Genomic DNA, 23991 nt, shown 5'->3' with positions numbered 1-23991 from the left:
CACACGGCACAACCACCAATTAGATTTAGGCACAGTTCACCTCGTCGCACCGTCCCGCAATGGTTATTCCCCCGCAACTCTATGCTCTGTCCCTATATTCCTATGTTATATTCCTATGTTATATAATGAAGATAATAAAAAAGATACTCTTAAAGGTATATTTTCATTAAGAAGTTTAAGAAATTGCTTATTTGAAATTTTCAAGAATTGAAATATTTTTTGTTAAAAATAATGTGCAAAAAGTGCGAAATGGATATTCAAATATTTTTCGAGTTATAATCTTTAAGGCTGATTCAGAAACTAGCCGCAGATAAACGTTTAAACAGGTCAACTACAGCGTTTTATACATAATTTCCTATTTAACTTTCATATTCTTCAAGTACAATAAATAATAAGAGACAAGTTTCCTCTTCTTTCTTTTCTCTCTCCCGTGACCTTCTCTTTTATTATATTTCAAATTCTAATTATCTTCAAGTAAGCAAATTTTTAAGACATGTGGAACGTCTATAGTCAATCAAGTTGCTATGTCACCACACGTACCGTATTTCAGAGTAATAGATAAAATAAGTTAAGTAATAGGTAAAAGATAAGACATATAAACCAAAATATAATGATCAGACACATATATTTATAGATAAATTCATAACTATATATATATAACATCAAAATGTGTGAGAAATATATCCATATTACATTATTGTTAGTTTAAAGTGTTTCAATATGGAATGCTCTTTTTTAAATTATGTTATATCTTTGTATTAATTACAAATTTGCTGAAAAGAATAAATTATATGTTACTTTTGAAAAACAAGTTGCAAAATTAGTTATTAGAAAGTTTCAATTCTCATACAGCTAATTTAGATAATAAAATAGTACAGAAAAATTACAAAATTACTAAAAAACTATGAAATATTTTATTAATATTAAAATCAAATATTCTTGAAATTAAACATCTACATCTGTGAATGATTAATTTACAGAATAAAACGAATAAAACAAATTAATTTACAAAAATAGTTTTTGAATAGGTTTTGAAAATATTCAGATTACTATGCATATTTTCTCATTGAAGTTTGTATAATATTTTATAGTACCATTGGCATGTACAAGAGCCTGATCTCTTTCATCCCATATTGTAAGACCATCACATGCACAAATCTTCTTTGTATTTTGAAATAATCCTGATGATCTAGCAATAATGCCACAAGCCAACCTTATACAAGAAAATTTAATATTAAAACCACTAGAATAAGATAATTAAACATAAAGATATATTACATTATGGTAATAAACACTTTGCATACTTATTTCCACTATTTCCACTGATCTTAGACTCTGGATTGTCACCTTTTCCAAGATCATCTGGTTTCTCAGTAATAACAAGAGATCTACCAATGATCTTAGATATCTTAAGGAATTCATCTATTATCCGAAATGTAGCTCTACCTGTAGTATCTGCTAGGATATTACCAAGATCACCAGCATGCTAAAATCACAGATAGAAATATTATTAAAATACCATAAAATATAAATAAATTTTGACACTCACTCTTTTGGACAATTCATCCTTAGGATCTCCATGTAAAGAATTATTTGGATTGAAGTGCTCACCTACACTATAACAATTCAGTTTACATAAAGTATCAATTTTTAAAAACAGATCTTTGGAAAATATACCTGTCACATCCTTTAGATATATCACCATTCTCGTGTATATGTATACCATGTTCACCTGGAGTTAATCCATCAACTGTACCATCTATAATACATCCCTTTGAAGTTTGTGCAAATCTTATTACTCCTCTTACTAGATTACCAACACTGTATCCTGAATTTCCACCTAACATTGATACTGCACTCAATTCATCTGTAAAAATTAAATTTAATGCTATTTTAACTTTAATGAAAAATCATATTATATATAGTTCAAGTTTTGGAGCTGTATATCCAATCTTTATATAAGATGTCATAATGAAGAGATATTTTTAAACCTCCATATCCTCTCAATACTGCCTGCCTCCCAGTCTTCTCAATCCTCTCTTGTATAACAGAATAAGGTAGATTTGTTTCAACAACAACTGTACCACGCTCCAATGATATATCAATATTTTGGATACCTTCTACATCTGATATACTCTCACGAATTGCGTTGACACATTTTTTACATGTCATATGTACAGCAAATTCAATCTGTCAAAATAATGTGTCATTACAATTTAAATAACTTAATAGCTATACTACAATTTGCTCGAATAGCAAATACGAAAAATAATTACTTACTTTTGCTAAAGCCATTTGAGTAAGCGAATATCAATTTGTATTAACGTGACAGAGCAAATTCTCATCGGTTACGTACTCTGGTGAATATTTTTGCATTTTTTTTCGCGTGTTTGGTAGGTTATAATTCCTATATGAATGATAAACAGTTATAATAGTAATATTACTATACAGACATAAGCAGAATAAAAATTAACTAGCGTAAAGATAAATTAAATCTTGAAAGTTCAGATTTTTTAAAACCTAAATTGGGAAATTAAAAGTCTGTTCTTTTTCGCTGCACTGCTGCAATAAGTTAGAGTGAGACAAATATATATTTGTTTTACTCTACTTAGGCTGCGTTCCGATATTCACTACCAGCACTAAAAATCTATAATATACGTGACAGAAACTATGTATTTTCAGTACTGGCAGTGAATATCGGAACGCAGCCTTATAATACCTGTAAGATATAGCAGATGGCAGCACCGTCTGAGATCACCAAAATGGCGTTAAAAAGTGTGCATAGTGCAACTTTCATAACGTATCTACATATTAAGTGCAATTTATCTAATCTGAATTGTGTTTGACACATGAAGAGTTTGTTGAAGAGCAACATTGAAAAACATGCCAGGGTGTTGCGTGAATGAATGTACAAATCGTAGCGAAAAAGGTTTTCGCTTATTTCGTTTACCGACAGGTATTAAGAATAACGATAGACGCAATGAATGGTTGCGATTAATTGGCAAAGACACATTGCCAGCAAGAGCTGTAATTTGTGAGGTATAGTTAATGAGTTATAATCGTGTGTAACACATCATATATTAGAATAATAATTATATACATTTTGTAGGTACACTTCGGCAACGAGCAATTCGAAAAACGTCAAGACAGTCGAAAACTACTCCGTCCGTATGCTATACCGAATATATTACAAAAACGTACAACGCAGACGGAACAGGGCACAAAGAAGACAGTGAAAAAAGCTAAATATTCTGAGCACGTCCAGGATGTAGACTGTAGTAAGTTTTATTATATTGGGTGTACAAATTAGTTCGGTCCGTTTTCAAAAGATGGCTCCGGCTGTTATGAATGGTTCATAGTGACTGCCGATTTTGGCGGTTTCAGAGAAGTTAGACATCTGCCAATAATATTCAGTTTATATCGCTTTGAGTTTCATACAAAAACATTGCTTTTTACAGTGTCGAAAATGTCGAATTTTGTGTTAACCAAGCAGCATTTGCGGGAGGTTTTAATTTTCTGCTTTAATTTGAAAAAAAGTGCAGCTGAAGCCCATCGAATGCTTGTTGAAGTTTATGGTGATGCTGCTCCAGCTGATAATTCATGTAGGGAATGGTTTCGACGTTTCAAGGATGGAGATTTCAGCGTCGAAGACAAGCCTCGCTCTGGACAGCCAAAAAAATTCGAGGACAAAGAATTAAAGGCATTACTCGAAGAAGATCAGAGTCAAACGCAAGAGGAGCTTGCAGAATCATTGGGAGTGACTCAACAAGCTGTTTCCGTACGATTGAGAGACATGGGATTTATTCAAAAACAAGGAAATTGGGTTAAAACTAAAACCAAGAGACGTTGAAAGGCGATTTTTCACTTGCAAGCAGCTGATTCAAAGGCAACAAAGAAAAGGTTTTTTGCATCGGATTGTAACTGGAGATGAGAAGTGGATATTCTATGACAACTCCAAGAAGAAAAAATACTACGCCAAGCCCGGTCAATTGTTGCCATCGACCTCAACATCAACACCAAAGCCGAACATACATGGTTCAAAGATTATGCTCTGTATCTGGTGGGACCAAAAGGGTGTTGTTTACTATGAGCTGCTGAAACCTGGAGATCCCATTACGGACGATCGGTATCGGCTACAATTGATTCGTTTGAGCCGTGCATTGCGAGAAAAACGGCCGGAATACGAGGAAAGACATGATAAAGTTATTCTTCTTCATGACAACGCTCGGCCTCATGTCGCAAAAGTCGTAAGAAAATATTTGGAAACGCTCAAATGGGATGTTTTACCGCACCCGCCGTATTCTCCGGACATTGCTCCTTTTGATTACTGGTTGTTCCGAAGGATGCAGCACGATTTGGCAGGTCACCGGATCACTTCTTTCGCAGAAATCGAAAATTGGCTCCAAACTTGGATCGCCTCAAAAGACGAGTCATTTTTTCGAAATGGAATTCGAAAATTGCCTGAGAAATGGGAGAAAATAGTAGCCAGCGATGGAAAATACTTTAATTGATCTGTTCATTCATTTTGTTTTGAAATAAATACATTTTTTAACACAAAAAACGGACCGAACAAATTTGTAATCCCAATATATGATACAATTCCCAAAAAAATAGACAGTCAAAATGCAACTGTGACATTTGACATAAATGATTACATTGACAAATTTAGTTTAATATAATATCAATATATCAGTTTTGTCAAATTGATGTGATTTTGACTTTCTTTTTAGGATAATACATATAGGAAAGCGAGGCATGTATTATATAAATCATTTTGTATTTCTAATATAGAAGTTGTACCACAATGCCATAACATTGTTTTTAAACTACTAAAAACATTTGTGATAGAACGTATCTATTTCTCGCTCAAAAAGGACAATTTGACTGTTCAGCACCAAACTGTATATAATAGTAGGAGCTTTGCGATGAGATCTTATATTAACAATACCAAAAAATATCAATAAAAACATTATTTAATATCATGAACAATTTTCCTATTTTATTTACAAAATACCATATCTGTGCGTTTTGAATTGTGCCGCGTTGTTGGAGCCAAAATGGCGGAGGATTGCGGTACTTTATAAATCTAGGGATTTTAGGATCACGGTAAGGTGTCGTGATTCGAAGGCTGCGTTCCGATATTCACTGTCAGTACTGAAAATCTATAGTATACGTGACACAATCTATGTATTTTCAGTACTGGCAGTGGATATCGGAACGCAGCCTATGTGTAGGCAAGAACACAGGCCTTTGCATAACGCATAATACACAACGCATAAGTGAATCAACCAATCAGAGTTCTTCATTTCTGTCCTGAGGAGAGAAATGAAGAAAACTAATTGGTTTATTCTCTTATGTATTATGTGTTATGCAAAAGCCTGTACTCTTGCCCTATGGCTGCGTTCCGATATTCACTGTCAGTACTGAAAATACATAGTATGCGTCACGTATATTATAGATTTTCGGTGCTGACAGTGAATATCGGAATGCAGCCTATGTCTATGGTCCACATGAGCTAAAATCTTGAAACCTATAATTAAAGTCTCTAGAAATCCAATTCTCCTATTGGATATCAGAACGACTCCTAAACATTGGATGCAATGTAAATCCTCCATTAGAGAGAAGACATACGAGTTCTTGCATTCGTCGTCAGTGACGCTGCTTTTCCAAGCCTTTTATTTCGGAAATGTTCCGACATCATCCCTCGTTTGTGAAACTATATACTTCATCAGGTAATTGCCAATAATCTTCATACGCGTCAGCTACATTATCAAAAATACGAGTTGTACAAGTTGTACGTTGAGTGGTTTGTGGTTAGATAACGTAGGTCGTGCAAGTTTGAGAGATTCTCGTGATCCTCGTCTATCCCGCGCGATTAAGTCTCACGCACTTTTGGATAATCGACGTTGCAAGAATATGTTACGAAAATATGACGAAAATGGACATAGTATCTTTTAAGGCATTTTTGAATAATTCTTCGTAATAGCAAAAGTGAAAAGAGTGCTCTTCGGTCACCGACGTTTCATTGATAGAACAAATTGAGAGTTGATTCTAAAAATGTCTGTGACCTTCGCACAACGCGGAAGACCCCCTCCAAATACTGCTCAAATACAAAAGGTGAGGAAATAACTTTCGCGAAGAAATAATAATTTTGCTAAAAAGAAAAGAATGATAACTTTGTCTCTGATAACTAAAAATTGAGTTATGCAATATATGTGCATTTTAGGATTTGTAATTATATATATACATTTATACCTATTTATTCCTATAGATGCTTGATGAGAATAGCCAACTTATACAAACAATACAAGAATATCAGAATAAAGGCAAGGCACAGGAATGTATACAGTAAGTAATTACATTTACTCTAAGATTATAGTTTCTATTTTTCTGATATGAAGATTCTGATATCAAAATATATTTTATAAAATGCAACACCAGAAAAGATTATTTTTGATGTTATATATTTGTGTTTTCTATCATCGTATCTATTAATTTTAATTTTTAGATATCAACAGATGCTACATCGCAACTTGGTATATTTGGCAACTATCGCAGATGCAAACCAGAATATTCAAGCTTTACTACCTGTAAGCGATATTTTTATGCGTACATGCGCATGTGAATATATGCGCACACATGTATACATATATATGTATGTGATAAAAGTTAATTTTCAAAAAAGCTAGGTTTAAAACTTTACAAGTAATTATAAAATTCCTAACTGGTTCTTTTTTTTTAAAGCCACCTCAAAGTATTCCCAATGGTCCCCAACATGGTATGATGAATCCTCAAGGACTTCCAAGTGGTCCAGGAGGTTCGGCTGGTCCTGGAGGAGAGATGCCGCCAAATACACAGCCACCTATGCCAATGTCAACCTTTAATCAAGGTCAACCAATGGCACAAGGTGGTTATCGTGGACCTGTGATGCCTGGCCAAGGACCTACCATAAATAGTATGTTATATCTATAATTTAAATTAACCACTATTAGGAATTTTAATTTGTTCTAATACAAATTAATTCTATACAAATTATAATTATATACTACTCTGATATAAAGTAAAATTGTGTTATTTTTAATTTAATTAGATGACATTTTATACATATTATTTGTTATTGTAATCTACTAATACTTACAGGGCCTCCAACTGCACCAGGTCCACAACAATATAGAGGTCCACAGGGTTATCCACAGCAGCCTTCTCAGCAAGGATATCCTGCTCAATATACTAATCAGAATCCTGGATCAAATTATCAAGGGCCACAAGGATCCGCATACACTCCAGGCCAACCAAATCAATATGGGCCACCCAATACTTCTCAACAACAAGGATATACTGCAGCAACACAACCTAATTATGGTCCTCCGACCACGGTGAATAGCTATGGCCCACAACCAGGCGGTTATCCACCTCCGGGCACGACACAACCACCATCCGCATATGGACCACCTCCGCCAAATCAACAAGGCTATCCTCCATCTAATGCTTCACAGCAAAATTTCTCATCAGGTACTCAACAACAACAGCCGGGACAGTATGGCAGCCCTAGTCCACAACCAAATTATCAGCAGCCTCCGTCCCAAGCGCCACCTCAAAATGCGTATGCTGCTGGACAACCCGGAAATTATCCCCCTCCCTCCTCTCAGGCATACGCGAACAATGTTCCGCCGCAAAATTATCCACCGCCTCCAACAACCAGCGCGACTCAACCCCCTCAACCAGGGTCTCAACAAAATGCAGGCCCACAGCCCAACTATGTTAGCCAACCGAGTCCGGGTCCCGGCGCGACGCAATATGGCCCCGCGTCTACGTCTCCGCCATTTAGCACTTCCTCTGCGAGTGGCGGCAATACTTATGCCCAAAGCAGTCAACCGACAAGCACGCCGTCTGCTTCGACACAGACATATCCACCGAGTAGCGGTCCGCCGCCAACGTCGCAGGGTGGAAGCTATGCTCCTCCAGTACCAGCCCCCTCTGGGTATCCCGTTCATCAAACGCCTCATCCAACATCTCACCCCCCACATCCGCCGCCGCATCAAGCACCTCATCAGCCACCACATCCGCCGCATCAACCACCTCATCAGCCATCTCATCAGACATCTCACCAACCGACCTCACATCAACCGCCTCATCAGCCACCACAACAATCTCAGCAACAGTCGCAAACAGCTCCGCAGACGCAACAGCAACCGTCTCAGACCTCGGCTCCTAGTGGATTTCAACCTCCATCCGGTCCGCCGCAAGGCCCCGCTCCACCTCCGGGTCCTCAACAGCAACCTACGTATGGACCTACCACGACGCAAACGTACGTTCCGCCGACACCAGGAGGACAGCCACAGGTATTCTTCTTGCATGTTTAATTAAACAACATTTAGACTTATAAATTGTTTTGCATGTTGTAATTCTACAACATTGTAATTCTATCCACAATTTCTTATGGAATAACTTATTCTTTCTTATAATTTTTTGTACGATTAGATTAGATTCATATTTCAGATATTAACTCTTTTAGTACCGACTGAAAGTATCGTACCTATGCGAAGAATGCCGGACCAATTTGACGAATTTGCTAAGGTTTGGGAAAAAGCTCATAAAAAACAAAATAAAAATGATGTTTACAAAATTCAAAAAGGAGCATATTACGAAATAAAGGGAAAATAAATTAATGCCAATTATATTTCAATATTTGTTGAAAATCATACGAATAACATAAATATAAAACATTATGAAAAACAGAAAAATCAATTCTCTTTTACAAACAGTATTTACACATAAGAAAAATCATCGTTTGGTTATAGCTTTGTATAGATCACGTAGTATGAAGTATAAATATTGCATTTTCAATAATTTGTAACAAAATAATTAATATCGGACCACATAACTGAAGGATAATTCCATGATGCACGGCAAGCGTCAGAAGGATTATCTGCTACAAAACAAGTGATTCGTGTAGTCAGTATAACATTACTGAAATAAAATTTTAGTATTATTATAAACATTTATATTTAGTTATTTGGCTATTGAAAATGTGTAATATTTACTTATTATTACTCACACAAATAATTTATTTAGCATTGATGCTTACTAATGCATACACCGTGTAATCCTTTATTGCACAGATTTTTTCGTGAAAAATAAGGAGATATTCTGTTCTAACAACTATCTAAATCCTGCGATTACGGTCTCAAGAAAATGTCCCGTGTCGAATTTCTATCTTATCGCTCTAGCGTATATGCAATCTCGGCACTAACCAGCATGGAATATGACAAAAAGTTAAATCCATAAACAATTTTTTCAATTCTTTTGCAAAGAAATTAAACCATTTATAACGTTTTATAAATTTATTTTGAGATCAAGTTCTCTAGCGATGCGAACAGTAAGGCGCCATCGCATACGCAACGATATATCGTCGTTGGCACTTTTCGCAAGTGTTGCGAACGACGATATATCGTCGTTCGGCACTAAAAAGGTTAATGTTTTTGCGACACTTTATAAAACACATAAGAAAAGGGAGAGAATAATTAAATAGTATATTTATACATAACTTAAATTTATATTTGTTTATAATCGAAAGACATATATATATATATATATATTAAATTTTGTAGATTTATACTCCTCATCCACCACAAGGGGGACAACACTATGGGCACCCACAATATCCTCCCCAGAGTTATCCTCCACCACCAGCAGGACAAGGTTATCCACAATATCCGCCACGGCCACCCGGTGGACACATGCCTCCACCGCCTGGACCACAAGGACCACCTCCACCCAATCAGTATGGTGGTTATGGTTATCAACCACCTACACAATAAAGTATATTAATGTAAATTCTTACATTATTCGTACTAATACAAATTATTCATTAGTTATTCAATTATTCATTAGTTTATTTAGTAAAAAGTTTATTTGAAGAAACTTTATCTTAATCTTTTTGATATATTGTTTAAAGCCATAAAATAAAAAGGCTTAATTATAAAGGCTTTATTAAAAGGACTAAATTATACATAAATTATGAGAATTGCCATAAAAAAGAAAACTTGGTAATTGATTGAATTTAGATATAGGATTGAGTTTGTTCACGATTCTTTTCTTTTTTGACTGTTTAATATTAACATACATATTTTAGTGTGTTAATGCCTAGGAATACATAATATCGTGTTTTACATTATATACGTATGTACTAGTTTAGTAAACTACTTAAACTTTTTTTTTTTTTTTTATTACACTAGTTGTATATTATTAGATCTCGGTGAAGTGAGTATGCCAAATATCCCGAATGGCTTTTAACTCCTATGGCAAAACTCCTAATGCATAAAAAACGTATAATATACACGTAAAAAATCAATAATTTATTATATTTTTCTAGATTTTTCTAGAATTTATTATCTAGAAAAAGATTTTCCATCTGATTTATTTTATATTATCTGTATACACGTAATATACATATTTATCACAGATTTATTATGCTTGTGTAATTTTTTTATATTTTACAATTTACATGTGCAGAGAGAAAGAAGAATAAATTTCGTATCTTATTTTTATCATGAATACGTAGGTATAATATTTTTATTAGTTTATGGCTAAAACTTAAACATAATTATAGGATTTTCATATATTTTTTGCACACACACTGCTCACGTATCACCGTCAAAATACGAACATCTATATGGTGTTATGTTAAAACTTCACTTAACGTATTAGAATTTAGCGCATTAATTATTGTGACTGGTCTCCTGTTGATGAGTTTATGCATTCGTTTGCAAGTGCCGTTTATCCAATTTGGTTTCTATGAATATTATTCGACTGTTGAATAATTAAAATCCACAAATCTTGCTTTGGGTAACAACAAAAGTCACTCATTTATTAGCTCAAAAAAGATGCGTTGGTAAAAAGTCAATTCCGTAATTTATTGTCAATTTATTACCTGGACACATCGATAGGAGACTATATGTAAATGCCACCGATTACAACTCAAGATTTATGAGACAATTTAATTGTCATATGCATGTGTTCTTATATTTGGATATACCATTTTTCTAATTTGAACTTCGGTTTTAGTTATTCGATATTGTAAACCATTGAAGAATTATCTATATGTGAAATCTGCATTAACTATGGTAGGATCCTTTTTTTGTCATTCTGCTTCATGTTGATCAATTTCGTTTTACAAGAGTCGTATTTATATAACGATTTATAAATTTTATTGTCGCTATCACAATAAGACGTATATAATGCTATGATGTTACTGAAGTTGATTATACAAATGTGAATGTTTATTTCAATTTATTTGCATATGTAGTAAAATTTAACTTCATAATCAATATAATACGAATGTGAATATAAATTTCTCCATGTTATATATTTATCCCATAAATATTTTTCGAAGGAGATGTTGATAATTGTACAAATGATGTATCTTGTTCAAGCTCTCGACATGTTTTTAGATCAAATAAATGAAAACTATTAAATGGTATATAAAAATAGCTAAACAGGTTATATAAGCATGTCATAAAAAAAAAGGGATAAAGATTTATTAAATATTAGAAGACTGTTTGCTTCGAATTCAAGTTCATATTGTCTTTTTATTTTTGACATTAGCGATAGGTACAAAATCTTAGTAAAGAAATATGTATCTTTATACATTTATGATACGTGATACTTATATAATGATGATGTGAATCGGTTAAATCTTCATTGTACTAGTAAATCATAGGAAGACGTTAGACAAACGTATTAAACTCTACAATTCATCTTTGAGATTTAAATTGCTAAGATGACATTGACAGGAATGACTAGGTTGTGGTACTTCTTCCATGTTATTCAGTACTTTAACTTTACTCTTTAAGCGTTTGCTCCATTCCTGAAATGTAAAGATTATATCATTTGGCGAATTATATCCGAGAAGAATATATATAAAATAGGGCTTTCTCATACATGAAATAAAGTCGTATAGTAACATAATATGTCACGTGGTAATAAATTATCCCTCGCAAATTGTCTGGCGGATTTAGCAATCTTCAATCCATCCTCATCGTGCTCCTTTGCCCATTGAATTTTCTCGACCAAATCTGAGAGATCGCTTTTCACAGGCACATAATGTAGTCCGGATGTAAGATCTTTGTAAAAAAATTCGTAATACTTGGATTCTTGCTTGAATACTAAAGAATCTCCCGCGAGTAAATATGGGAATCGATACGTAGCTACTGTGCCATCGATATTCAGTTGATATTTATACTATAAAAATGTGAAAAATATGAATCAATACAAGAAACCAAATCAACGCGCGTATATCTCAATTTTTATATTATATCTTTGTCCTAACAATGTAAATTCAAAATCATACTTGTGTTTCATGAATTTACAACAGGAAACGAGAATTTAAGTGATATGACGCAGTTAATTTTAATCCTAAACTATAGTTATGAGAGTTTGATTTTCCTCAAAATGATTTAGCTTTACCTTAAAAAAGTCGAAAAATGATACGTGACTTTGTCCAGGTCCATATTTATCTATTTTATCTTTAAAGAAGAAAAAATTAGTAATGGAGACATTAAAAAGTTTAGGATGTTTCCTTGAAATATCTATTAAATCAAGGCGTTCCTTTCTGGAATCACGTCCGCGCCAGAATAATTGTTCAACTTTGTTCTCCCATGGCAGATCAGTGTTACCTTGTACAGAGAGTGTATCTAGCATTTCCCTGTTTTATAAGTGTTTGCAGACAAAATTATTTTTTGTTTCAATTATTAATATTATCAATGTATGTTATACCTTCCCATCATCTCCAAAGATGATTGTGTGATATCATATGTAGGCATAACAATGTCTCTTGTATCTTCAGATCCACACCATGAAAAAATAGGATATAGCGGGCCTTTATCAGGAACAAGTGGCCAGTCACCCAAATTCACAAAGAATTCAATATCTGGCAATACTATTTTGCGTGCGAGCGATAATAATATAGCATCCATAAATATCTTAAAACCAACATACTGACCATAACATTGCCTATAAATCTGATATAATATCTTTTAATTAATTCAAATTCAGATTTATATGTAAATATGAGTTCTAAATATATGTGTGTGTGTATATGTGTGATAAGATATAACATAATTACTCTGTTAGATTTCAATATATAATGACATATGCTGACACTGGATGGTTGATCATATCTCTTAATGATACTTTGACGTATTTTGTCAAAGTCAACATTTGGAAATGGAGCAAGATCATAATTCATTTGAGTATAATTTTGTTGACACTGATAATTATTTAGCCAATTAGTAATTGATGGATTTGGACAATAACACTCTTCTTCATAAACAAGACCTACAAGAATCCTTTCGTTTAAAGTTTATTTTTTTCAAAGTTTGTTTTAAAGTATTCTTAGATTTTATATAGAATAATACATAAATACATACCTTTGATCTCTGAATGAAACATTGGTAATTCTTTACCCTTAATTTTCACTTTGATTTTGATATTCAAACAGGTATTGAAAACTTTGTAACGTAAAATAAAACTTCCATCTTTACAGTCAAAAAGTTGAGTCCAAATACGGCATGGTAAATCATTAAATGATTGTCCTTGTACTAGACCAGTAACTGTATTTTCACCAGGAGATTCTGTCAAGCTAGAATGTATAGTAATACATGTTAATAAATTATATAGTTTACAAAAATATTAAATATATTTAAAATTTATTTTTAGATAAGTATCATTTACCACTAAAATTACTTATATTTTTAAAAGAATTACTATATAAACCATTAAAACATATATTATTAAAACTTACATATATTTTTATACTAAATATAATTAGTATAATTGATTTATATATACTAACTTCTTTCCATGTACATCAATAAGTTGTAGAAAGATGTATCTTGCACGCATAGTAATTTCTGCTGGCTGTAATCCTGGACCCCAGATTATTGTTTTCAATGGATCTATCTCAACATTTTTTGTTCTTACACACATTAATACCACTAACAGTGTTATCAGCTGCATAATTCTTAGAAAGATTCACACACACACATACACACAAGTAATGATGTTGTCTTGGATTAATGCAATTTTCTCTAAAGACTTATTATTAAAAACATAATTTGATAAATTAAAAAATTGTAAAGTTGCAGCATTTGACAATGTTTGATATTATTAATATCATTTCATTAATATCATCAATTTAATCTTTAAAAAAAGATTATATCTCAAGTGAGAGAGAGGGGGGGAAAGAGGGGGGAGGGAGGGAGAGAGAGAGAGAGAGAGAGAGAGAGAGAGAGAGAGAGAGATTATAGCTTATTAAATTTTACTTATGTTTTAACAGGTAATACTGGCTGTGTTCCGAAATTCACTGCCAGTACTGAAAATCTATAGTATACGTGACACAAATGATGTATTTTCAGTACTGGTAGTGAATTTCGGAACGCAGCCACTATGTACTTGTAGTATTATGGTTTTGTTGTGTGAGTGAACAGAGTAATCAAAACACTTGGTCTGTTCTTTTTAGCTGCACTACTGAACTGGTGCAATAAATTAAAGTGAAAAAAAAATATAGTTGTCTCATTCTAACTTATTGCATTAGTTCCGCAGTGCGGCTAAAAAGAACAGACCAACTGTTTAAGATGTAATCAGAAGCAATCAAAACATAGTTTAAATATATTCCAAAATACCAGTGAGATTTTTCAGAAGAAAAACGATTACAATGCCGACTGTAGTACAAAAAATTGCAAAAAACGAAAATAATTTTTGACCTGACGGTATGTGGTTGATCAGCTGAACCACTGTCGCTGCCATTTTCGAGCCAAACCGTGTGAAGTGGATGAGAGGACCTGACTTTGTTCCGTTTCTCTACTTACGGACCTTCGTGTCCCTTATTCAAAATATACTAAATGCAAAGTATAACCTCATTTTCGTGATTCTTGTTTGATGCACAATGCGATGCAAAATCGACGATCTACCTGATGAGTTATTAGAATATATTTTAAGTTTAGTACCACCTTATAAAGACCTTGAAGCCTGTAAATTTGTATGTAAAAGGTGGCGACGTACCACAGAAGGTATGAATATCTTTTTTAATTTTTATTCTATGTATGTTACATACACTTATATGTACACATAATTTTATATATATAAATTTTTTTATTTAATAAATAGATATATATATTAATGTAAAATGGATTTCTCGATGATCCTGATTTATTTATATCTTATTAACAGTTGTAATAGCACGTAATGAAGCACATTTTCAAAGATCTGTGGCTACTGGATCCTTATTGTGGAATTCATTGCCATCTACACATTGGCATCTACCTACAATTAGCAAGAGACATTCGCACTCAGCATGTATATATGATAATTCTATGTATGTGTTTGGTGGCTGCTCATCTACCTGGACAACATTCAATGATTTGTGGAAGTTAGATCTAGATACAAGAACCTGGGTTAGACCAAACACCATGGGTAGTTATCCATCACCTAAAGCTTGTGCAACTATGCTTTATTATCAAAAAAACTTTATTTTGTTTGGTGGTTGGTCTTATCCAGTGCCATTTCCTTTACTTCAGGTAAATACTCATCAAATTTTTTTAACTGTGATGTGATGATAATTTAAGTATCAGATAAATAATTTGGTATTGAATTTATGTTACTAATTTATATACCTTATTTCAAGAATTTGTTAAATACAAAATATACTTAAATTTGAAATCAAAATTAGTAAGCTTTTATAGAGGAAATTGATATTAATATAATTTATTTTTATATATTTCTAGCAATGGAGATTATTTAATGAATTACACATATACTCTATAGAATCAAATAAGTGGACTGCTATAAATACATTAGTAACTCCACCGCCAACATCTGCACATTCTGCATCAATACATGGAAATACAATGGTTGTTTTTGGTGGTATTTGTGATGGAGAGAGGTATATTTCTATAGAAATATTGGACATTAACATTAAAATATTGGACATTCATATTTATATCTTTTTTAATATTACTTGCATTATTTTATAACAGCTCCAATGATGTATGGTGCTTTAATTTAGATTCGTATCGTTGGCATAAACAAATTACTTTCAAAAGTTTTATACTGCCAGAACCACGTTATGGGCAATCCCAAATTGAACTCGGAGAACAGCACCTACTTGTTCTAGGTAAGACAGGTTTTACAAGATACAGGTTCACAAGATAGGTTTTTTAACATCAAAACAAGTAAAACAATTTTTTTCTAGTTTAATCTGTAATATAAATCTGAAAGAGAAAGAGAGAGAAAGTGTGTATGTGTGTTCATTTGTCTGTGATTTCTAACATGTATGTATGTATGTATGTATTTGAAAATATTCTGCTTATATATTTAATTAAAACATAACAATATTGAATTGGAATTTTTATTTATTAAAATAGCTAAATACTTAAAAGTAATTTTGTTGTATTTGAAATTGTCAGGAGGTTGCACAGGGCCAAATAGTCCTATGAATGATGCCTGGTTGTTGGAGATGGAAGGACCATTTTGGATGTGGAAGAAAGTTACTATGTGCAACACAGAATGGGCACCAACACGTATTTGGTGTCATCAAGCTTGTAAGGTAATATATATTAAAGCCAAATATTTATATTCGTCTGTAATATCATGCATGGGAAATATTTTCATATTTGAATTTAAATGATTTCAATTATATATCATATTTTCTTTAATGTCAATAATTTTGGAGTTATAAGTTTGCCATTAATATATTAGCTCAATACATACAATGTTATTATTTATATAGGTGGGGAATTATGTTATTGTACTCAGCAAGAATAAGCGTCAGACCAAGTCGAATGATATGAGTATTTCATTAAAAAAGACTGCTTGTCAGAGAAGCACTTCTCCACATGATGAATCAAATCCTTTACACGGGAGGTGAGTATCTATAAGTATCACATAATTTAATGCTATTATTAAGATCTACATAACTGTATGATAATTACATTATACTAATAATCAGAGGAAATATTTCGCGATATTATTAATCAGACGACTTTTTCTTAGGCCGAGGAATATATCTACTCCAGACAGGGATGAAAACGTGAATGGACGGCACGGAGCATTTTCCAGGTCACATTTGCAAAATGCACGTACTTCATCATATATACCCAATATCTCAAAGGCAGTACCGATTCCCATGCCATTGTTTAGTGACAATTCATTGAGCATGGCCGCATTTCGTGATCAACCTTTACATAGTACTTCAAACACGATTAGGCAGCGTCAGTTGGAATCGCTAAGGAGAATGGAGGAGAAAATTAAGAATAAAAAAGCACAAGCAAAAGCATCGAAAAAAACTGAGAAAACATTTTCTATATTCGTGTTAGATATTACGAAAGTTCTTGATGACTGCAGTGCTTCATGGATTCCATTAAAGCAAGACAATTATTCAGGTCCTGATGAAAGGATTTTATATTCTCTTGTAGCAGGAAAGGGAGAACTAATAGTTTTTGGTGGTATACGTAAGCAACATATGGCAATGCATTGCAATTTTCTTAATGATGAGGTGTATAATGATCTCCATTTTATAAATCCACCTCGTTATAATATTTAATATGGGTATATATTTAATAAAGTATTAAATAGTATCAGAGAAGTTTATTCATAATAGATTATCACTATCGTTCGCATCTTCATACCAAAATATCTCTAAAAGAAAATAGTTGCCTGATAATTTTTATATAACGTTAAAATAGGATTAATCGAAATTGATATAAAAACATTCGTCAATTATAAATTTACGTTGATTATAGTACTTTAAGAATAATAAATTTAAATTGTTATAAAATATTTTATGTTACACATTACAAATATTTTGCAATATAGAATGTACAAATGTCACATTTAAAATGTATTATATTCGTATATATTGTTATTTATTAACATGTATAAGTCTTACTGCTTTTGAATAATATAAGTCCGATATATCTAAAATTAAATATAATATATACACACATAATATTATATAGTTGCTACACACATTTTATTCAATTATAATGCTACCTATTTTGTGAACTTTTCAATCGTCTTCAGTTTCGACTGCTTTTAAACTACCAAACACTTGCGATGGTATAACTTGTTTTTCAATCGGTATATCTAAAAATAAACGAGGCATTATTAAATAACGAACTTGGCAAATATGATGTATCAAATTTCAGTGATAAACTATTGATTAATATGAAATCTGTCTGCATTTAGATTCGGAGGTGCAAACAGATAATAAGATATAATCTTTATTGTTAAAAATTTCAGTTAAGAAAATTCTTACCGGAACTATAATACGACAATGCGATTATATCATCTAATGTGTGTGAGCAGGAGAGATAACTTTTATGCTTAAATATAATAAAATATTTCACGTGTTTCGATTTATTTATGAACATAATATATATACCTTCTACTTCTGCATCGTTTTCATCATCGTCATCCATATCGATATCGATCTCATCCGGATTATTTACACGAGACTCTGGCTTGCCATCTTTCTCTGTTACACCACGTACAAACTTGATATTTCCTTTGACGTTGCTGGTATTATCTACAATTTAAGATATTTTATGATAAAACATAATAAAGTTTCTCTTTTTCTTTAAGGCAAAAATTAAATACATCAAGAAAAAAGATAATGTTAACTTATATTACCTGTGCTTGATGGAATTTTACTATCTAATAGACGCATAGCATCAACTGGAACATCTGATACTTGATTAGATGCATTGTTTAACATTTGCGCAGACATCATATTTACTTGAGTATTGTACATAGCCTGTACACTACGCTTAATTCGAAGCATTTCACGCATTGTGTCCTCATTCCCATGCCTAACTTCAAATTCCTTCCAAACTTGCCAGAAATTCGACGTAACCTAATATTAATTTAATGCACAAGTGAATTATAGTACAATTAGATATGAATTACAGAATATATTATAAATATGGTATCATACTCTTGGATCACATATTTGACTACAATATGCATATATTCCTCTTGCTCTATCTACTTCTCCTAATTTCGTTTCCATTTCTGCGAATCTTAAGCACATTTCTCTAGTATTTTCATCATTCAAGACTTCTATAGCTTTTTCATATATTTGCCGAGTTTTTGGTACTCCATAGATATCCGCTGCTTTCTTTATGTATATGTTGAACATCTGAAAATTGAGAAACCGATTTTTAGATTTTCTAAGGTCGATCCATTTCTTCATGAAACATACAAACATTAAGAATATCTTAATTAAAAAATACGTAAATATAAACTGTCTTTAGAAAAATGTGCAATTATATATATAAAGTATTCGTAGCGGAAGAAAAATATTACATCAAATCTTTCCTCTGGGAGGACAGCATTTGTTGCTCGCTCATATACAGACATAGCATGTCTTGCTAAGCCATGTTCTTCTTCCAATTTCGCATATAACAAATATAGAGCTGCAATAAATAGAATTTAGTTATTTTCTTGTTATTTATATGAGATAATATGTATAGCTGGTCGTACCTTTGGCATACTTTGGTGGACAATATTCTAAACACTGCTCAAATAGATCTCTGGTACGTTCTAATTTTGTACCGCCATAGCGTTTCAAAAACTTTGTGAGATATGTATTCCAAATGTCGTAAACATTAGGCCATTTGAATAATGCAATACCTTTTTCATATGCCTAAAAATGGATTTTGTATAAATGCTATCGGATTAATATATATGTGTATAATCAATCAAAAGTATTTCACATACCCTAAATGCTTCTTCAAAATAGTTGTTTTCTTCTAGGAAAAGTCCATAATTAATAATAATTTGAGGAGTTGCAATTTTTAGATCGATTATTTTGTCATATACTGCTTTGCAAGTCTGTCGTGATAAACATATATAAAAAATTAAAAATACTGATGCAATACAAACTATTTAAGTAAAGGAAAGTGTAATAACAGACTTACTTTGAATGTTCCGAAACTTTCTTCCAAATCTGCATACATAGACCATACTTTTAAAGATTTGTATAATCTCATTTGCACTGTCTCTGTTTCATCATGATAAGCCACTTTTCTAGCCGGCATTGTTGTAGCACGATGCATGAGTTTTAAAGCTTCTTTACAATTTCTACCATGAGGCAATACAGAACATATTTTATTCACATTAAATTATTTCGTTTTTTTTTATGCAGTAATATTTGTATAAATTGCATATACTGTAAATTATCTTACCCATGTCTAATTTCCATCTCTGCCCACTCACACCATACCGAGGCAAGATCATCTACTTTGGTGTATGGAACATGAGTTGCCTTTTCAAATACTACTCTAGCATCCACTATTTGACCATTTTCTTCATAAAATTTACCGAAAGCAACCCACAATGTATGTAATTTGCCAACTGCCAATTGTGGTTGTACTGTTTGTACTGCTTCTGTATATGTATTAATTATCTACAACCAGAAATGTTGATTATAAGTACATAATTCATACATAAATTTTCAATATTCTTTTACCTCATGTGGTTGTCCTTCGTAAAGCTTAACTCTCTTATGCCATTCTGCTACATTGTGTGGGTTTTGTCGCAATAATACAGAATTAAGTAACAACAATCTCCTTTCCATGAGATGTTCCAATCGTGCTAATCTTAGTTCTAATTCTATATCATCTAATATAAAAATATATAATTAATTAATAATTCATTTAACACAAAAATATGTTAGTATGTAAAATCATATGTGTATATTTATATATACCATCCTCAGTAGGATTCGTCGCTGCTTCTTCTATAAGTTTCTTAAGACTAAGTTCCTCAAATTGTGCATAAGCATCAAAAACTTGCGTGAAGTCTCTAACAGTAGTTACAGTCTGTATAGCTTCTTCATAAATATCTCTTGCCTAAAGAAAAAAAATAAATATATCATCTTCATAACTTGTAACATTGTAAAATAAAAAAACATTAATTGAAAAAAAAAAATTGGAAAAAATTAAGTTGGTGATACCCTTTCAAAAAGACCACTTCGAACATAATAATCTGCTAATGAATTCCATAATGGTCCCAGTTGATCTGTATACCGTCTTAAGCCACCTCTAATAATAGCATCCACATTCAGGGATTTTATTTTGGAAGGATTTTTTGATATTAAGTCACATAATTCATTCCATAGTTGATGATTCGATTTTCCATGCTTTGACACAAAGTCATCTTGATTGACAATCTGTGCGAGTTTTACAGCAGCCTCATCAAGTCTTTTAATAGATATTAAATATTCTATATATTCTTCTGTATCTTCTGGAGCCAACTATATGCATATAAAGTACCAAATATAAGTATATAACAAAATTATCCTTAGCAATTTTTTTCAAAATTTATATATATATATATATATATATTGATCAAGAATATATATAACATACAAAACAATAAGCAATATATATATAAATTAATATTAGAAACAAATATTATTTATTACCTTTAGATATCTTCTAAAAACTCTGACAGCAGTTTCATAGACATTATGTTTTTTCAAGAAATTGATATACAATGGCCATATACGATGGTGCTGTGTAATAGGAAGTGCCCTTAGTGAACGATCAAACACTTGACGTGTTCGTGTTATATAGCATTGTTCAGTCATTAATGTACAATAATCCATCCATATACGAGGCATTTTATGCATAAATACCAAAGCACGTTCAAATGCATTATTGACATCTTCATACAATGGATTAGTTATGCATCGACCTTTTAACTGACTCACGCGTTGTCGAAGATAATTATACCATAGCTTGTAACTGTATTAATAACATGTGATTTTTGAAAAGTAATACATAAGAACTTATAAAAATAGTTAAAAGTAGACTATTATACCTGCCAGGAAGTTCCTTCAATGCTCGTTCATATACTACATTTAGATTCTTACTTTTAGTATTTTTAAGATGATCAATGTAGCGTTGCCAGTGTTTTACCGAATATGGGTTTCGTAAAATCTCCTCCTCATATGGCAAATCTTCTTCATTCTGTTTGAATAAAATTGTAATATTATATCACTGCTTTCTTAACTCTATATACGTATATATATACAAAGAACTTTTATAAATTATTACTGTTCGGAAATGTGTAAGCAACGACATTCCGTCACGTTACCACAACCTGCATACTATAAGAGTCGTTGATTCAGTGCTGCGTGGCGGACGGCCTGACTCTCGTCGGTTTCTCGCAGGCGAGCACGCCAGCGTCCCGCGCGTAGCGACTAGTGCCGTTCGCGGCCGCTACGCGACACCCTCATCGTTATCGCTGGTCGCAGTTAAGATTCAACCGTCTGGGATATAACCGAGCGCGATAGCGAGCCACGCGGCTTCGCAGAGCCCAACGCCGATTGTGGTAATTTCTAGTGTCTGGTCTGTGCGAGTTGTAGCCGCCTATCTTTACCGACCTGCTCTAGACTTTCCTAGCGCAGTTTTGGCGGTAGTATAGATTCGAACCACCACATGTGATACGTTATGCAAAGTATAGAAAGTGGAGTATAAGAGTACACATAGAAGCACACTGTTGTTAAGAAAAAGAATAATTCGACTAGGACGGCTAAAAGAGTGGAAAATAATAGCTGACTTTACATATCCGTAAGAGAAATAATAAATACGAAATTTAAGAGAAAATAGCATATAAATTTCATTGCATTTTAATTATAGAGTAAAACTGTGTAACAATAATGGATTTAGACGATATAATAGTAAACATACAAGTCATAAATGCGTTAGAACATGCTGAAATAATGGAAGAACCAAGAAGATTTTTCCATATTAGTTCCATATTTTCCACTTTGTTCTGCTGAACGCAGCCAATTAAAGTTCGTCGTATCGTATTTTTGGTCGATATTTGCAGAAAATACATATGTTTTCCAATATTGTCAAACGTAATTAAACGCAACGGAAAGCGTATACGTTTCTGACATGGTATTCTTGAACTTAATTATGTAATATTCGCAACTAAAAACGTATACGCTTTCCGTTGCGTTTAATTACGTTTGACAACATTGGAAAACATGTATTTTCTGCAAATATCGACCAAAAATACGATACGACGAACTTTAATTGGCTGCGTTCAGCAGAACAAAGTGGAAAATATGAAACTAATATGGAAAAATCTTCTTGGTTCTTCCATTATTTCTGCATGTTCTAACGCATTTATGACTTGTATGTTTACTATTATATCGTCTAAATTCATTATTGTTACACAGTTTTCCTCTATAATTAAAATGCAATGAAATTTATATGCTATTTTCTCTTAAATTTCGTATTTATTATTTCTCTTACGGATATGTAAAGTCAGCTATTATTTTCCACTCTTTTAGCCGTCCTAGTCGAATTCTTCTTCTTCTTAATAACAGTGTGCTTCTATGTGTACTCTTATACTCCACTTTCTGTATTTTGTATAACGTATCACATACGTTTCGAGAGAAACGGATGGTATTACCCATTCGTTGCATTGTGAATGATAATTTGCGTATACGTTTCACTTGCGACTGTCAAGAATACGGTTCTAGGGATTTTCCATTGCAATTAGTCACTTACGAAACTTGTCACTTACGTATACGCAAGTAGTTCAAGAATAGGGCCCCTGCTCTGCTCTAAATCCAAAATTATAATGTATTTCCGGTTAAAAATGTTTCCCGCTAGTATTTAAAATCCATTATTTCTACTATAAATGTAATGCATGAAAATGAAATTTTTATTTTTATTATATAAATGATGAAAATTGAATTTCTATTATATAGATAATGATAATTGATTTGATATCATATACTCCTCATTCCTAAATTAACTTTTTAATCATATATTCCAGACGAAAGTAAACGTTATTTTCACCGTAATTCATCACAATTTTATTGTGCAGTAAAATGTACAGTCCATTACAGAGATGTGTACAATTAATGCAATAGCAGCGAGATATCTTTGGACAACAAATTTTTATGGC

The 23991-nt window shown here is 32.5% G+C and overlaps 5 protein-coding genes across 9 annotated transcripts; 2 read left to right on the top strand and 3 right to left on the bottom strand.

Annotated features, from left to right (window-relative positions):
• Positions 1 to 1026: 1026 nt before the first annotated feature.
• On the bottom strand, positions 1027 to 2561 carry Ccs (copper chaperone for superoxide dismutase). The gene is made up of 6 exons (XM_019841701.2): positions 2281 to 2561; positions 1992 to 2190; positions 1678 to 1867; positions 1550 to 1616; positions 1305 to 1486; positions 1027 to 1213 (listed from the first exon to the last, which is right to left on the bottom strand). The coding sequence occupies exons 1-6, from the start codon at positions 2293 to 2295 to the stop codon at positions 1042 to 1044; spliced, it is 825 nt and encodes a 274-aa protein (XP_019697260.1). The 5' UTR covers positions 2296 to 2561; the 3' UTR covers positions 1027 to 1041.
• Positions 2562 to 5665: 3104 nt separating this feature from the next.
• Positions 5666 to 9864, top strand: LOC105183712 (basic salivary proline-rich protein 2). The gene is made up of 6 exons (XM_011142014.3): positions 5666 to 6117; positions 6272 to 6348; positions 6509 to 6590; positions 6745 to 6955; positions 7141 to 8342; positions 9612 to 9864. Exons 1-6 carry the CDS (start codon positions 6058 to 6060, stop codon positions 9819 to 9821), a joined length of 1842 nt encoding a protein of 613 aa, XP_011140316.1. The 5' UTR covers positions 5666 to 6057; the 3' UTR covers positions 9822 to 9864.
• Positions 9865 to 10537: 673 nt separating this feature from the next.
• Positions 10538 to 14751, bottom strand: LOC105183714 (KDEL motif-containing protein 1). Of its 5 annotated transcripts, none has more exons than XM_011142016.3 (8): positions 14685 to 14751; positions 13856 to 13958; positions 13431 to 13642; positions 13127 to 13338; positions 12778 to 13022; positions 12469 to 12706; positions 11944 to 12243; positions 10538 to 11869 (listed from the first exon to the last, which is right to left on the bottom strand). In XM_011142016.3, the coding sequence occupies exons 2-8, from the start codon at positions 13903 to 13905 to the stop codon at positions 11750 to 11752; spliced, it is 1377 nt and encodes a 458-aa protein (XP_011140318.2). In that variant the 5' UTR covers positions 13906 to 13958; positions 14685 to 14751; the 3' UTR covers positions 10538 to 11749. The 5 variants fall into 5 exon arrangements, with proteins under 5 accessions (XP_011140318.2, XP_019697268.1, XP_025160860.1 ...); XM_019841709.2 differs by lacking the exon at positions 14685 to 14751 and adding an exon at positions 14455 to 14469 and having other exon boundaries at positions 13856 to 14023; XM_025305075.1 differs by lacking the exon at positions 14685 to 14751 and adding an exon at positions 14325 to 14414 and having other exon boundaries at positions 13856 to 14023.
• Fbxo42 (F-box protein 42) lies at positions 14688 to 18410 on the top strand. The gene is made up of 7 exons (XM_011142015.3): positions 14688 to 15071; positions 15232 to 15578; positions 15786 to 15943; positions 16038 to 16174; positions 16467 to 16606; positions 16790 to 16923; positions 17053 to 18410. Exons 1-7 carry the CDS (start codon positions 14948 to 14950, stop codon positions 17600 to 17602), a joined length of 1590 nt encoding a protein of 529 aa, XP_011140317.1. The 5' UTR covers positions 14688 to 14947; the 3' UTR covers positions 17603 to 18410.
• Positions 17967 to 22552, bottom strand: fand (Pre-mRNA-splicing factor SYF1 fand). The gene is made up of 15 exons (XM_011142020.3): positions 22122 to 22552; positions 21886 to 22034; positions 21488 to 21809; positions 21017 to 21316; positions 20771 to 20912; positions 20531 to 20682; positions 20247 to 20467; positions 19980 to 20142; positions 19780 to 19893; positions 19543 to 19705; positions 19366 to 19475; positions 18995 to 19198; positions 18691 to 18913; positions 18443 to 18586; positions 17967 to 18144 (listed from the first exon to the last, which is right to left on the bottom strand). The coding sequence occupies exons 1-15, from the start codon at positions 22146 to 22148 to the stop codon at positions 18068 to 18070; spliced, it is 2511 nt and encodes an 836-aa protein (XP_011140322.1). The 5' UTR covers positions 22149 to 22552; the 3' UTR covers positions 17967 to 18067.
• Between the last annotated feature and the right edge of the window lie 1439 nt (positions 22553 to 23991).

Source organism: Harpegnathos saltator, unplaced genomic scaffold, assembly GCF_003227715.2.
Source record: "Harpegnathos saltator strain DR-91 unplaced genomic scaffold, Hsal_v8.6 scaffold672, whole genome shotgun sequence".
Lineage (NCBI taxonomy): Eukaryota > Metazoa > Arthropoda > Insecta > Hymenoptera > Formicidae > Harpegnathos > Harpegnathos saltator.
Note: the sequence above shows the minus strand (reverse complement) of the source record. Positions and strands in the feature narration are given on the sequence as shown.